This window comes from Capricornis sumatraensis, chromosome 14 (assembly GCF_032405125.1).
Source record: "Capricornis sumatraensis isolate serow.1 chromosome 14, serow.2, whole genome shotgun sequence".
Taxonomy (NCBI): domain Eukaryota; kingdom Metazoa; phylum Chordata; class Mammalia; order Artiodactyla; family Bovidae; genus Capricornis; species Capricornis sumatraensis.
The window spans coordinates 79728821-79743949 of NC_091082.1; the positions used below are offsets into that span (position 1 = coordinate 79728821).

Here is a 15129-nt window from a genome sequence, read left to right on the forward strand (position 1 = left end):
AAATAGGGCTCCCATTGTGAAGTAAAGCAAGGCCTGGATTTGCAAACCTGCAAGGCAGCCTACTGTTAGCCAGGTAAGACTGTACTTAAGGGTCATCTCTTTGCAATCAAGAACTCAGCAAGCACAAAATAAGTGAAAGTAGCAAATTATTTGGAGACCTTTTCAACTTGCGTCTGACCTTCTTGATTCATTTGCAGAAGTAATTGCCTGTGGAAATTGCTGGGCCTTTATCTGTGGTGCTATTAAAACACTGGTTGAAATGAGGTGGCACAGGCTGCATTGTTAATGGGTTACCATGGGGTAGGAGCTGTTGTTTTTATTCAACAGATGAGAAATAGCTGAAAATAACCTTCTGTCTCCCTGTAAGAATTCTGCTTGTTAAGTGACAGTCACCACCACGGCAGAGGTTTAACGTGGTATAGGAATTTGTGCTATTCTTAGCAAGATATTAAATGAGAGTTTGCAGGCTTTTCTTGTTATGGGGAATGTTAGGAGGGTTTTATATTCTCTGATTTGGGGGGAATAGCTGTCCAACTTGAGGAATGAGGGCATAGTTCAGTTCAGTTCAGTTGCTCAGGTGTGTCCCACTCTTTGCGACCCCATGAGCTGCAGCATGCCAGGCCTCCCTGTCCGACACCAACTCCCGGAGCCCACCCAAACTCACGTCCATTGAGTCGGTGATGCCATCCAACTGTCTCATCCTCTGTTGTCCCCTTCTCCTCCCGCCTTCAATCTTTCCCAGCAGTAGGGTCTATTCCAGTGAGTCAGTTCTTCACAGTAGGTGGCCCAAAGAGGGCATAGTGCTGGCAGGAAATTCAGAGCTGAGCATAGTGTTTCCATTGGTGTCCCAGGCATCAAGGTATCGCTGACCTGGGGTTACTCTCTCATTCTCTCCTGGCTTTATTGCCATTGTTCAGTCCAGTGGAATAAGGTCGGCTGCCTTCATAGCCTCCAGTGCTTCCTCAATATGGCCCACTATTTTTTTCCCCCTCTGACCATTCTCCTCCCTTGGGGTAAGGCCTTATGCTTAAAACTTATTAGGGAAATACTGAGGATGAGTATGAGGTAAAGCAGAGCTTCTCAAACTTCAGAGGGCATCAACATCACCTGGAGAGTTTGAAAAAACACGAATCCTGGACCTCACCCCCAAACATTCTGATTCAGTAGGTCTGGGGTGGGCCTGAGAACTTGCATTTCTACCAAATGCCTGTGCCCAAGACCAAACTTTGAGAAGCTCTTGTGCGATATTATGATTCATGATAAGAAATGCATGTTTAGTCTTTGTCCCTATCTTTGACACAGAGCTGCTAAAACCCTTGACATTTTCTGTGATGAAAGCAATAAAGGTGTCTCTTGATGTGTTAATGGGGTGACTTGTGGGCCCCACCGAAGGATGGAGGCTGGTTGCCGATGGAGCCAACCATGTGAGAGGCTTGGAACTTTCAGCCCCGCCCCTGACCCAGGAAAGGAGAGACACTGGAGACTGAGTTCAGTCACCAGCGATGCAATCAAGCATGCCTATATAATGAATCTGCCATCAAAACTCAGAAGGATGGATTTGGAGAACTTTCAGGTTCGTGAACCCGAATGCTTCCATGTACCACCATGCTAGACCCCAAACTCCACAGGGGCAGAAGTCTATTTGTTTGGAGCCTCATCCTATATGTGTCTTCATCTGGCTATTGATTCGTATCCCTTAATTTCCTGATGGACAGGGAGGCCTGGCGTGCTGTGGTTCCTGGGATCACAAAGCGTCGGACATGACTGAGCAACTGAACTGAGTAAATGAATTTCCTGGGATCTCTGAGCCCCTCTAGCAAATGAATCTAATACAAAGAGGATGTAGTGGGACTCTCTGATGTACAACCAGACAATCAGAAGCACAGGTGACAACCTAGACTTGCGTTGGGAACTGAAGTAGAGGGCTGTCTTTGGATTGAGCCCTCAGCTTATTGGAATCTGATGGTCTCAGAAATTGAGCTGAACTGTAAGACATCCAGTTGGTGTCGGAGAGTTGGTGATGGCATGTGGGAAAAGCAAACCCACATTGTGTTTGGATCTAGCTCTCTTTGAGTGTGCTAAAGTCAATTGTGTCTGATTCTTTGTGACCCTATGGACTCTAGCCCACCAGGCTCCTCTGTCCATGGGATTCTCCAGGCAAGAATACTGGAATGGGTTGCCATTTCCTCCTCAGGGGGATCTTCCCAACCCAGGGATTGAACCCATGTCTCTTATGTCTCCTGCACTGGCAGGCAGGTTCTTTACCACTCGCACCACCTGGGAAGCCCAGGTTCTAGTTCTCTTCGTACCTTGTATAATTGAACCTAGACAAACTCACCTTTTTGGAGTAGTGTCTTCAAGTGTTAGTCAACTGTGTTTACTGAGCACCTACTGAATGCAAAGAAATATGCCCCTGAAATGACCCCACCACTTCCTGCAGTCTGGAAAGTCACCATTTAAGGACAAGCGCAAGCCTATATACTGCAGGAGAAGGTACCCACCCAAGGCCGAGGACTGAGGAGACTGGAGTCAGGGGTGATTGATGGAGGGATGTTCACAGTGGGTGGTTCAAAAGAGGAAACTAAGATTGATTTCCAGCCCACCCCATGCCAGCATTGTGGTTAGCATCTGTCACTGCTGGCATTTATCACGGTAACTCATTGAATCTTCACTGGGACTCTGAGAGGTGGAGATTACCCTCTCCCTTTCATAAATGAGGAAACTGAGGCTCTTATGACTTGAGTTAGTGGCAGGACCAATAATCCAACCCCTTGGTTCCTTCCCTTTGGAGCCTGAGCTGTGTTCACTGAACCATGTTGCTTCCCAGCGCATGACTCACTTGAGTACTGAGCTAACGTTTGTTGACTTAAAACATCTGATGATTAACTTAGTGAAGGAACATTTTCAGGAAATAACCTGGAAATGGTCCTTAACCGTTCTGCAATTAATTCTCGTTATTTTATATTGAGCATTTATTTTGTACCAGGTACTGTGATAAGCAATTTATATACATTATACCACTTATTTAAAAATCAAAAGGCAATTATTAAAGTCTACTATATATGATGAAATTTAGAGAGGGTGAACCCATCATCTCAAGGTTGGGGGTGGAACTAGGATTCCTTTTTGAAAATTGCACCTTTTTGTCTAAAGCGCAAACCGCATTCTCCTGTGCTGGCTTGATCTGCTGGCATGGCCAGGAGCCTTTACTTCTTTTCCTCCCCTTTGTTGCTACCCATTTCTTCCCAGACAATGAGTTTCATAGCTATGGGCTTCAAATCACAGGAATTAAGGTTTTGAAAGTTAGTTGCCAGTCACCATGCCAATATAAACATCCTCACGCCCACTCTGTCATTATCCCATTAGAATAAGCAAAAGCAATAACAGCAGCAAAGACCAAAAATACATTAAGAAAATTAGATGTGTTGCTGTCATGTGGGCCAGATGACATGAAATAAGGGCTAGATCTGCTTTCCAGGCCTCATTCCCTACCCTCTCTTCCTGTCTCCACTGCCCCCACCCGACCACTTACTCTCATCCTTCGGTTCTTCCTAATCCACAAGCGGCTTCATTCAGAACCACTCAGTAGTCATTCTGTCAGCTGGTATGTCCAAGTTCTTCAACATTTATGGATTTTAGAGATTCCTTTGAAAGCATCTGTTTGTACACTATGTGGTGGTTTCAGACATGTCTCTTCTGGACTGCCGTATTTTCCTGTAATGATAAATTTTGAGTCCACCTGAGGCTCAGATGGTGAAGAAAGTGCCCGCAGTGCAGGAGACCTGGGTTCAATCCCTGGGTTGGGAAGATCCCCTGGAGGAGGGCATGGCAACCCACTCCAGTATTCTTGCCTGGAGAATCCCGTGGACAGAGGAGCCTGGCGGGCCACAGTCCATGGGATCGCAAAGAGCTGGACACGACTGAGCAACTAAGCACAGCACAGTATGCAGTTAAAAGACAGACTCCATTCAGACTACTGTTCCTCGCTGTTGTCTTGAGGAAAGGTTCTCGGGTGTGTGTACTCTTTACAGGTGACTATAGGACTTCCCTGGTGGCTCAGACGGTAAAGCATCTGCCTACAGTGCGGGAGACCGGGGTTCAATCCCTGGGTTGGAAAGATCTCCTGGAGAAGGAAACGGCAACCCGCTCCAGTATCCTTGCCTGGAAAATACCATGGACAGAGGAGCCTGGTAGACTACAGTCCATGGGGTCTCAAAGAGTCCGCAGGACTGAGCGACTTCACTTTCACTTTTTCACAGGACAGTGAGCTGTAAAGATAGATACACTGGGGGTCTGTATGTTCCTGTTCCATACTCCAGACACTTTAACCCAGTATCCCATTTCCCTAACAATCCAGGGAGGTAAACAGGTATTTTTCCTGCTGTCAGATGAATAGAAATGAAGGGGGAAGGAAGTAATTTGCCTCTGGCCACACAGCTCTTAAGTGGCTGAGCTGACATTTCAACCCAGGAGGGTGTAACTCTGAGGATAGCATCTTTCCTTCAGATAACATTATGGGTGCACAGGTTTCTGCATTCACTGATCAGGATTTACTGGGCTACACCTAACGTAGGAAGCAGAATATTCAACTTCTGAGCTCTTTCTCTGCCTTCTTAGACTCTACTTTCTGTATGTCATTCATGTCGTGGAAGTGGGAGAATGTCTCTGAACTGCTTGGAAATCTCAATGCCCATGTTAGGTGTGTTAATAACTTTCCCTCCAAACCCACCAGCATAGCTACCTGACTTAATGAGCATTTCATGCTCATCAGATGGGTGGCTAATGGGGAATTAAGGATTGCTGCTGCTGCTGCAAAGTCGCTTCAGTCGTGTCCGACTCTGTGCGACCCCATAGACGACAGCCCACCAGGCTCCTCCATCCCTGGGATTCTCCAGGCAAGAACACTGGAGTGGGTTTCCATTTCCTTCTCCAATACACGAAAGTGAAAAGTGAAAGTGAGGTCGCTCAGTCGTGTCCGACTAGACTGGTGATTTTGTTTTAAGGGAAATTCATATAAGTCTTTTTCCTTTTTATCCAAAAAAAAAAAAGAAGAAATTAAGCCTCATTTTAAAAAAAAGAGCTGTAGTGAGGCATGATCTTAATGGATATTGAATTTCAGGCACTATCTAGTTTAATGCAAATTTAGAAATAGCTTCTGTTTCCTCAGTTTTTCTTGTTGGTACCTATGAAACCTGAGGGTGCTGCGTAGCCAGAGAGGAAGAAGCCTTAAAGAAGCAAGGAGGGGAGAGAGGGAGAGAGAATGTTATAGTCTATATTCAGAAACTGGCTTTTTATAGATAAGCAACTCTTTCCATCTACCTTTGCACGTAAAAGAAGTAAGAAAAATCAGTGAATACCCAACGTGTTTATTTGAAGAGGAAATCAAAACTAATGTTCATGTCCATAGAGTTTGACAACATATTGTAAATTAAAACTTGGATTGCAATAGAAGATAGACTTAGTAGCATGCTTCCCAAAGTTCCCAGGAGTAGCAGCATCACCTGGGAACTTGTTAGAATGAAAACTCTCTAGGGCCCACCTTGGTGGCTCATATGGTAAAGAATCTGGCTGCAATGCAGGAGACCCGGGTTCCATTTCTGGGTCGGGAAGATCCCCTGGAGAAGGGAATGGCAACCCGCCCCAGTATTCTTGCCTGGAAAATCCCATGGACAGAGGAGCATGGTGGGCTACAATCCATGGGGTCTCAAAGAGTCAGACACGACTGAGCAACTTTCTTTTTTTTCGGGCCCACTGAATACCTACTGAATCAGAAATTAGGGTTAAGGCCCCCTCAAACTGTTAAAAACCCTGATGAACTTTTGCTGGGTGTTAAGAATACAGAAACAAACATAGGTTTGAGGGTAGAGTCTTCTTTACATTCTAGTTTATTATGTGGAATTCCACATTGAACTAAGTCAGAGTGGATAGACCCATAAACTGCCAATAGGGGGCAATGATTTTTAAATGATTACAGAAAGGAAAAAGATTCATATTCTTTATCTCTAAGTGTTGATAGAGATAAGCTTTGCCAGCTGTAGGGGCACCTTATTATTTACAGTTATTTTTCTTCTTGAATTTTGAAGTCCACTATGCCGTGCAAGTTTGTTTATTAAAAGTTGCAGTGCATACTCCAACAGGAATAATTTTATGAATAATGACCAACTTCCTGGAGAAGCCTACAAGTCTGTTTAGCCCATTGATTATTAGAAGTATGCTAGGGACGTCCCTGGCAAGCCCGTGGTTAAGACTCCGTGCTTCAGTGCAGGGAGTGCAGGTTCAGTCCCTGATTGGGGAACTAAGATCCCACATGCTTCGTGGCACTGCCCAAAAATAAGTATCAAAGAAAACAAAGAATTAGATTGTTCTATTAAAAGTGTGCTAGTGAGAGTTGACAGCTCTGCAGAAGCTGGTCACCTGGCATTCCAGAGATGCCCTTCTAACAACAGGACAGTTTCCTGCCTTCTTTGCTTCCCCTTGGTAGCAGGTAGATGAGCTGCACCTGGAGTAGGCGTACCAAAGAGGGACAGGAGAGGGGAAGGGGTGTGGCTGATAAAAGTCTGTTATTTGTTGCAGAGAATAGCCAGCAACTTAGGAGCTGAGGCCTGTTCAACACTCCTTAGCGCAGACTCCCTCCTCGAACATCTTTCTGTCCCACCAAAGATCCTAGGGGTTGTGCTGCCTCCTTCCTTTTCCATTGCCTTTAATACATTGTGTCCAACTAGGGCTTCCTAATATTTGGGGCTCACAGAACAAACTCTCAGTTTCCCTTCTCCCTTGCCTTTTGAGGGACTGTGAAGAAATTTATCCAGGTGCTAAAAGAAAGCTGACTAGAAGTTTAAAAAGTGTCCTTGTTAATGCTGGTCCTTCCATCAGCATGCCCCATGACTGCTGTCACCACCTGCTCATCTGCTTTCTCACCTGCCCTCTGCTCTCTTCTCTTTTCCTTTTCTTATCACTTTGATCTGCTGGAGGAAAGTTAACAAAAGAAGAGAGAGAGAAAAGTATACGAAATAACCCAAGAAAATTTTCTTAAAATGAAGGGCATAAATTCTTGGGTTGAAAAGGCTTATTGAAAGCCTAGCACAATGGACAGAACCTGAACCAGAGCAGATGGTACATCTTTATGCATTTTTAGAACATTGTAAGAAATGAATTTCTAGAGAGGAGACAGAAAACAGGTTCAGTATGAAAGAGGAAGGGTCTGAATACTTTTGACTTCTCAACAGCAAGACACTGGGGAAATGCCCCCAAAATTCTGGGAGAAATGATTTCTAATCTAGAATTCTACACCCAGACAAGCTATTAACTGAGTATGAGTAAACATGTTAGGTCTCAAAGGTTTTGCTCCCTTCTCAGAAAGCTGTTAGAGGATGTCTTTGACCAACAAAAAGGAATAAGCCAAAACAGAAGACACAAGACGCAGGCATCGAAGGCTCAGACTCAATAGGTGGAGTGACTTCCTGGGTGGACGCATCCACACAGCTGACAGTGGAACAGTTCTGAAGCTTCTAGGGAGGACTTCTTTGAGGAAATGAAGTGGATAGACGAACTAATGGGTTTTAACATATTAAGAAGAGACGTATTTATCTGTGGGGAGTCGAGTCAAATTAGTGACAGCTAAACCAAGCAAATGAAAAGACAGAGTCTATTATTAGAAAACATTGCAGGAAAGGAAAAGTAACCACTGTCGTCACATGAAATGTAACCACAAGACTTATCTGTGACTGGTATTCATTTAGTTGTAATATAAACAGATAATTGTCTAACCAAAATGATGGTCTAATATTTTGGGAGGGTGGGACAATGGGAAAATGTATTGGGTTTGAGTGTGAGATTGGAAGTAAGGGAAGGGGAAGTGAATGGAAGCTAAATTCCCAGAGATCAGTGGATAACACCTGAAACTAAAGTATCTGGACACAGCGATCTGAGCATGATATTCAAATGCGGAGATTAGTAGCGAAGCAATCAGCTACTTGAAAGTGGGTGCTTCTGCAGAAGAGGAGATAGGGTGAAAAGGAAGAAGGCTGAGGGGACTAAGGATTTTATGAAATCTTAGCCACTTAACTCTTTAAACAGTGTATATGTATAATGTATACAAAAAGAATTACTAAACTTTCTAAAGAGAGATGAAAACTTTTGCTGCCTTTCCTCCCAAAGTCCATGCAGAGATTTCTAATTAAGGGTCAGAGAATATTGTCTTATTTTTCTCTGGGTGGGACACAGAGCTTCAGTGTGATAGAATTTTAACTCTTTTTTTTAACCTGCTCTTATCCAAATCCACAGTTTGGGTTGGGGTTGGCAAAGGCCCTCTTACTTCTTTTCCATCTTGGGAGGACCCAACTGATCCACAGTGAGAGTCACCCAGGGCGCTCCCCACACTGTGGAGTTCAGCCCTGACAGTGACGTGACCGTCTCCCTCTCTCCCTCCCCACATCTCATTCAAACATGCGTTCAAGTCATAGCTCGACTTCAAGTCTTCCAGTTCGATTTCGAGTATTTAAGGGCATAATACATCATATATAGACATCAGTAAATAAAATACACACATTCAAAGCATATAACCGTTGGACCATAAAGAAGGCTGAGCACCAAAGAATTGATGCCTTTGAATTGTGGTGCTGGACAAGACTCTTGAGAGTCCCTTGGACTGCAAAGAGATCAAACCAGTCAGTTCTAAAGGAAATCAGTCCTGATTCATTGGAAGGACTGATGCTGAAGCTCCAATACTTTGGCCACTCCTGATGTGAAGAGCCGACTCATTGGAAAAGACCCTGATTCTGGGAAACATTGAGGGCAAGAGGAAAAGGGGGAGACAGAGGGTGAGACGGTTGGATGGCATCGACTTAATGGATATGAGTTTGTGCAAACTCCAGGAGACAGTGAAGGACAAGGAAGCCTGGCACACTTCAGTCCATGGAGTTGCAAAGAGTCAGAAACAACTGAACAACAATAAACCCCACTTCACATAAAATTAGAGAAGGGACATTGAGAGAAGAAGTACCCATTTTTGATAATAATGATATTTCATAATAGTAAATAATAATTGAATAAGGTCCTCTACTCGGCATGGATGACCTCTGGTTCATAGTGGACCAGAAAACCGAGCTGAGGCAGGACTGCCATGCAGGCTCATTGAGTGAGAGTCAGACTCCCTGGGAACGAAACTGTCCTTGATCACGCTTGGTGGCATTGCTGGACAGGAGGAGCTGTGGCCCCTCTTGTATTAGAGGTTATTTACAAGCTTAGAAGAGCTGGCGTCTGCATTCTTCAGGTTGGATGACTTCTGCTTTTCATCTGGCTCCTTTTGTTCAGATGGGTACCACTCCTGGCACCTGTCCAGAGCTGGCAGCATGCTTTCCCACCCTCATTTACAATTCTTGTTGGATCGATTTGTGTCTTCAGTTTTCCAGGCAGCCGTGTCCAATGCTGCCAGACAGATTTACCTGAAGATTTCCTTCCCTTCCCTCCATATCTCTGCCTTTCTTTTACTTTCCCTCCGTTAGTCTGTCAACCCGAGGAAGATTATTCAAAAGAGATGATTGGGGTGTGTCTGTACAATGGGTTCTATTCATCGGTAGAGAGGCATGAACTGTCGATACATGCAACAGTGTGGATGGACGTGAGGGGCATTTTAGTCGGTGAAAAAAGCCAGTCTCAAAAGCTCATACTGTATGATCCTATTTCTGTGATGTTCTTGAGATGACGTAATTATCAAAGGGAGAAGAGATTAGTGGTTGCTGGGGGAGTGAGTATAAAGGGGTAGCAAAAGGGAGATGGCTGTGGTGATGGAATATTTCTGTATTTTGATTGTGGTGCTTGGTACACATGCATGTACACATGTGATCAAATGATGCAGAACTATAGCTATGCTTTATAACAATGTAAGTCATTCAGTTTTTCTATTATCCTCCAGTTATATAAGCTGTAACCAGTGAGGCAGTTAGGTGAAGGGTACACACATGGATCTCTGTACTATCTTTACAGATTTCTGTGAATTTATAATTACTTTTAAGGTAACACTTTTTTTCTTAATAAAACAAATTATTGATACATGCAACAACACAGATCAATCTCAGACTAATTCAGTTCAGTTCAGTCGCTCAGTCGTGTCCGACTCTGTGAGACCCCATGAATTGCAGCACACCAGGCCTCCCTGTCCATCACCAACTCCCGGAGTTCACTCAGACTCAGGTCCATTGAGTCAGTGATGCCATCCCACCATCTCATCCTCTGTCATCCCCTTCTCCTCCTGCCCCCAATCCCTCCCAGCATCAGAGTCTTTTCCAATGAGTCAACTCTTCGCATGAGGTGGCCAAAGTAATGGAGCTTCAGCTTTAGCATCATTCCTTCCAAAGAAATCCCAGGGCTGATCTCCTTCAGAATGGACTGGTTGGATCTCCTTGCAGTCCAAGGGACTCTCGAGTCTTCTCCAACACCACAGTTCAAAAGCATCAATTCTTCGGCGCTCAGCCTTCTTCACAGACTAATTAGACTGAATGAAATAAGCCAAGCAAAAAAGGAAACAGAAGAAAATACAGATAATTAGACTACATCAAAACTAAAACCTTTAGTGCTGTGAACCATACCATCAAGAAAGTGAAAAGACAACCCACATGATATGAGACACTATTTGCAAATCGTATCTAATAAAGAATTTATATCCAGAATATATTAACAACTTATAACTCAGTAATAATGAGACAAGTCCGGTTGAAAAATGGGCATAGGATTTGAGTGGACATTCTCCGAAGAAAGCATGCCATTGGTCATTAAGCACATGAAAAGACGTTTAACATCATCAGTCATGTGAGAAATGCAAACCAAAGCTTCAGAGAGAGATCAGTTTACACTCACTAGGATGGCAATAATCAAAAAGACAGGTGATAACAAGTATTGATAAGGATGTGGAGACATGTGGAGACATTTCCACCACTAGTGGAAATGTAAAATGGTGCAGCTACTTTGGAGGATAGTTTGGCTGTGGTTCAAAATGTTAAACATAATTACTGTATGACATAGTCATTTTACTCCAAAATAATTGAGAACATGTTCAGACAAAAGCTTGCACACAAGTGTTCATAGCAGCATTATTTATCAGTAGAAAGGCCCCAGTGCCTATGAACTGATGAATGGATAAATGAAATATGGAATATCCATCCCATAGGACATTAGTCAACAATAAAAAGGAATGAAGTACTGATACATGCTACAACGTGGATGAACCTTGAAAACTTTATTCTAAATGAAGCTAGTTACAGGAGGCCACATGTATTATTTAATTTGTACGAAATGTCCAGAATAGGCAAATCTATAGAGACAGAAAGTAGATTTTCAGTTGCCTAGGGCTAGGGGATTAGGGGGGAAATGAGGAATGATTAATAATGGGAACAGGGTTTCCTTCGGCAAAGCGTGAAAATATGCTATACTTAGATTGTGGTAATGATCGCACAGCTCGAGCAATGTACTAAAAGCCATTGAACTGTACACTTTAAATGGAGGTATTGTATGGTGTTTAAAGAGAGTATATGCCATACGATTGCATTTATATAAAATATTTTAAAATGCGAGCTAGTCTACAGAAATCATCAGCAGTTTCTTGGGGATAGAAGGGTCAGGGGGATTATAAATGGACATGACCAAATTTTTAGGGGTGATGGATATGCTACTGTCTTGATTGTGCTCATTGTTTAATGGGTGTATATGTGTCAGAACCCACCAAGTTGTATACTTTAACATGTACAGTTTATTGTATTTCAGTTCAGTTCAGTTACTCAGCCGTGTCCAACTCTCTGTGACCCCATGAACCGCAGCACACCAGGCCTCCCTGTCCATCACCAACTCCCAGAGTCCACCCAAACCCATGTCCATTGAGTGGGTGATGCCATCCAACCATCCCATCCTCTGTCATCCCCTTCTCCTCCTGCCCTCAATCTTTCCCAGCATCAGGGTCTTTTCCAGTGAGTCAGCTCTCCACATCAGGTAGCCAAAGTATTGGAGTTTCAGCTTCAAAATCAGTCCTACCAATGAACACCCAGGGCTGATCTCCTTTAGGATGGACTTGTTGGATCTCCTTGCAGTCCAAGGGACTCTCAAGAGTCTTCTCCAACACCACAGTTCAAAAGCATCAATTCTTCAGCACTCAGCTTTCTTTATGGTCCAGCTCTCACATCCATACATGACCACTGGAAAAACCATAGCCTTGACTAGACGGACCTTTGTTGGCAAAGTAATGTCTCTGCTTTTGAATATGCTGTCATTGTATTTCAGTCACTTCTTTTTTAAAATAAGCCATAGCAAAAACATATGCAGTTCATTAATGTGACAAACACATTTGTTGGGCACCAGTGTAGCTCTAGCCCCCAGGGTTTAGTGGCAAGGAAAAGCTGAGTCCAGCCTGCAGGACCACCCCGTAAGGGCAAGGTGAGCAAGAATGCAATTGCGAAATGGTATGTACAGAGTGAGCTCGACAGAAATACGGTCTCTGACTTGGGATTTTTTGGCTTTACAGTGGTGCAAAATTGATATGCCTTCAGAAACTGTACTTCCAGTTTTGAATTTTGATCTTTTCCTGGGCTAGTGATGTACAGAGTGATTCTCTTGGGATGCTAGGCAAGTGGCTGCAGCTCCTAGTCAGCCATGCAAACATAAAGGGAAACAACCATCTTGCTTTTCACTTTCAGTACAATATTTAATAAACTACATAAGATATTTCACAGTTTATTATAAAATAGACTTTGTGTTACATTGTCCAATTGTAAGCTAATGTATGTGTTCTGAGCATGTCTAAGGTAATTAGGCTGAGCTATGATGCTGGGTTTCGAAGATCCCCTGGAGAAGGAAATAGCAGCCCACTCCTGTACTCTTGCCTGGAGAATCCCATGGACCATGGAGCCTGGTAGACTACGGTCCATGAGGTCCCAAAGAGTCGGACACGACTGAGCAACTTCAGTTTCACTTTCTTTCACTTTCTTTCACTTTCAGGATGCTCGGTAGATTACATGTATAAGTGCATTTTTTACTTAAGACATTTCCAACTTATGATGAGTTTATCTGGATGTAAGTGTGTGATAAGTTGAGTTAGATTTGTATGCTTGGGAAGTCTCATAGTCACCCTCATGGGGACAGATGGAGGGAAGGAGTGCTGGGGAGGCTTCCTGGAAGAGGTAGCATCCAAAGGCAGATACAGTTTACACATAGAATGTGGGGTTTTCTGATGACATAATGGACACGTAGGGGGAGCAGCAGTAGCACGTAGTATGTGCTTGTTACATCTCAGAGGGGACCTGACTATTCTGTTCATATCAAAGTGATGCTTTTCCCCCAGGAGCCGCATCACAATGCAGTGGCGTGTTGGGTTAACACGCACCTCAACAATGAAACAAAGATCTAACATCCTTCAGTGCTCTCGGCAGGCTTGCTCTTATTTAATTATCTGTGATTCCATTTTTATAAGTCTGTCTTTTTGCTGTGTTGTTTGCTGTGTGAGAGCCAGGACTGAGGGACACGTTCCCCCATCCTGTCTCCGGCAGGTAGTGTCGTTGACAGACAGCACAGTTTTAAAAAGTTGATTTGCTGATTTGTATTTGGGTTACCCTGGAGAAGGAAATGGCAACCCACTCCAGTATTCCTGCCTGGAAAACCCCATGGATGGAGGAGCCTGGGAGGCTACAGTCCATGTGGTCACAAAGAGTTGGACATGACTGAGTGACCTCAATCCTTGGATTTGGGCTGGTACAGAGCGTATAAGAACACATTGACCTAGCGGCTTCAGGCATGGCTCAAACTTTTTGTGACAAGTATACGTGAAGCAGTTCAACCGTCCTGTCCCCAGCCCGCACTGCTATCTGTATCCTCGTTCTGGCCCCAGTCATACCAGTTCCCTTAACCCTCTCTCTGTCTCCCAAAAGTCTCACCTGACTCTTTCTGGGTCCAATCCCAGAGTCTCCTGGGCTGAGCTTCTCCTGAGAAGGTCAGGACCGTCTGCTCTGGAGCAGCCACTCTGGCCATTGGCCTGCTTTGAGCAAGTTTGACGTTCTTGGGTCCTGTTCAGGGACCACTCACGTGTGTGTTTTTCTCCTCCTCTTGCCGCTAGCCCTCCTCTATGCCACCATCTTTGGGAACGTGACGACCATTTTCCAACAGATGTACGCCAACACCAACAGGTACCATGAGATGCTGAACAGTGTCCGGGACTTCCTGAAGCTCTACCAGGTGCCCAAGGGGCTGAGCGAGCGAGTCATGGATTACATCGTGTCCACCTGGTCCATGTCCAGGGGCATTGACACGGAGAAGGTAAGGAGGCTCAGGCAAACCACTCGCCCCTCAGCCTTCCCAGGGATTCCTGAGCCTCACCTCGGACGGTTCTCACACCCGGCTGTGCATCTGAACTCACCTGGATGTAGTTTTGGAATCCCAGGTCCCACCTCCAGAAACTTTGCTTGCCCATCAACCTTTCTGAAGGACCAGCAATTAAGAGAGATTTTACAAACTGGTAAGGCAGATTGTATCAGTATCTCTGGAAGAGGAGATGGACTAGCAGTCTGTCTATGGCAGGATGTCCTTATCAGCTGATATGCTGGTAAGAGTCAGGGCCCCCCAGGGTGAGATGGCCAGTATTACTGATTTTCCTTTCACCTCAGGCCCCAAGATGACATATTTCTGCTGCTAGTCCACTTTTGATTCAAAGTTTCCAATTCAGATTTTTTATATATTTTTCATTGCATGAATTTTGATTTTCAGACTATTGCACCACACCATGATTTGTTTGGGGACTTCCTTGGTGGCTGAGACGGTTAAGAATCTGCCTGTAATGCAGGTGACCAGGTTCAATCCCTGGGTTGGGAAGATCCCCTAGAGAAGGCCATGGCAACCCACTCCAGTACTCTTTTCTCAGAAATCCCATGGACAGAGGAGCCTAGCGGACTACAGTCTGTGGGGTGGCAAAGAGTTGAACACGACTGAGAGATGAACCCATGATTTGTCCTGATGACGGAGTTTTTAACATCTCCTTAAATTTTGTGTCCGAGGCTATAGCTTTACTCTAGTCTTGGCCCTGATGGGACTCCTAGGATGTGGTTATTAAAAACGGTTTTCCAGTCATCATCCTGGACCTTTGGAATCAGAATTTTG

At 44.3% G+C, this 15129-nt stretch overlaps 1 protein-coding gene across 2 annotated transcripts in view; it reads left to right on the forward strand.

Moving 5' to 3' along the window:
• The window catches only part of KCNH1 (potassium voltage-gated channel subfamily H member 1), a 420328-nt gene that overhangs the window by 286841 nt on the left and 118358 nt on the right, over window positions 1-15129 (forward strand). For both annotated transcript variants that reach the window (XM_068986173.1, XM_068986174.1), the window contains exon 8: window positions 14093-14292. In XM_068986173.1, the coding sequence (XP_068842274.1) occupies window positions 14093-14292 (200 nt within the window). The remainder of the gene's footprint in view (window positions 1-14092; window positions 14293-15129) is intronic.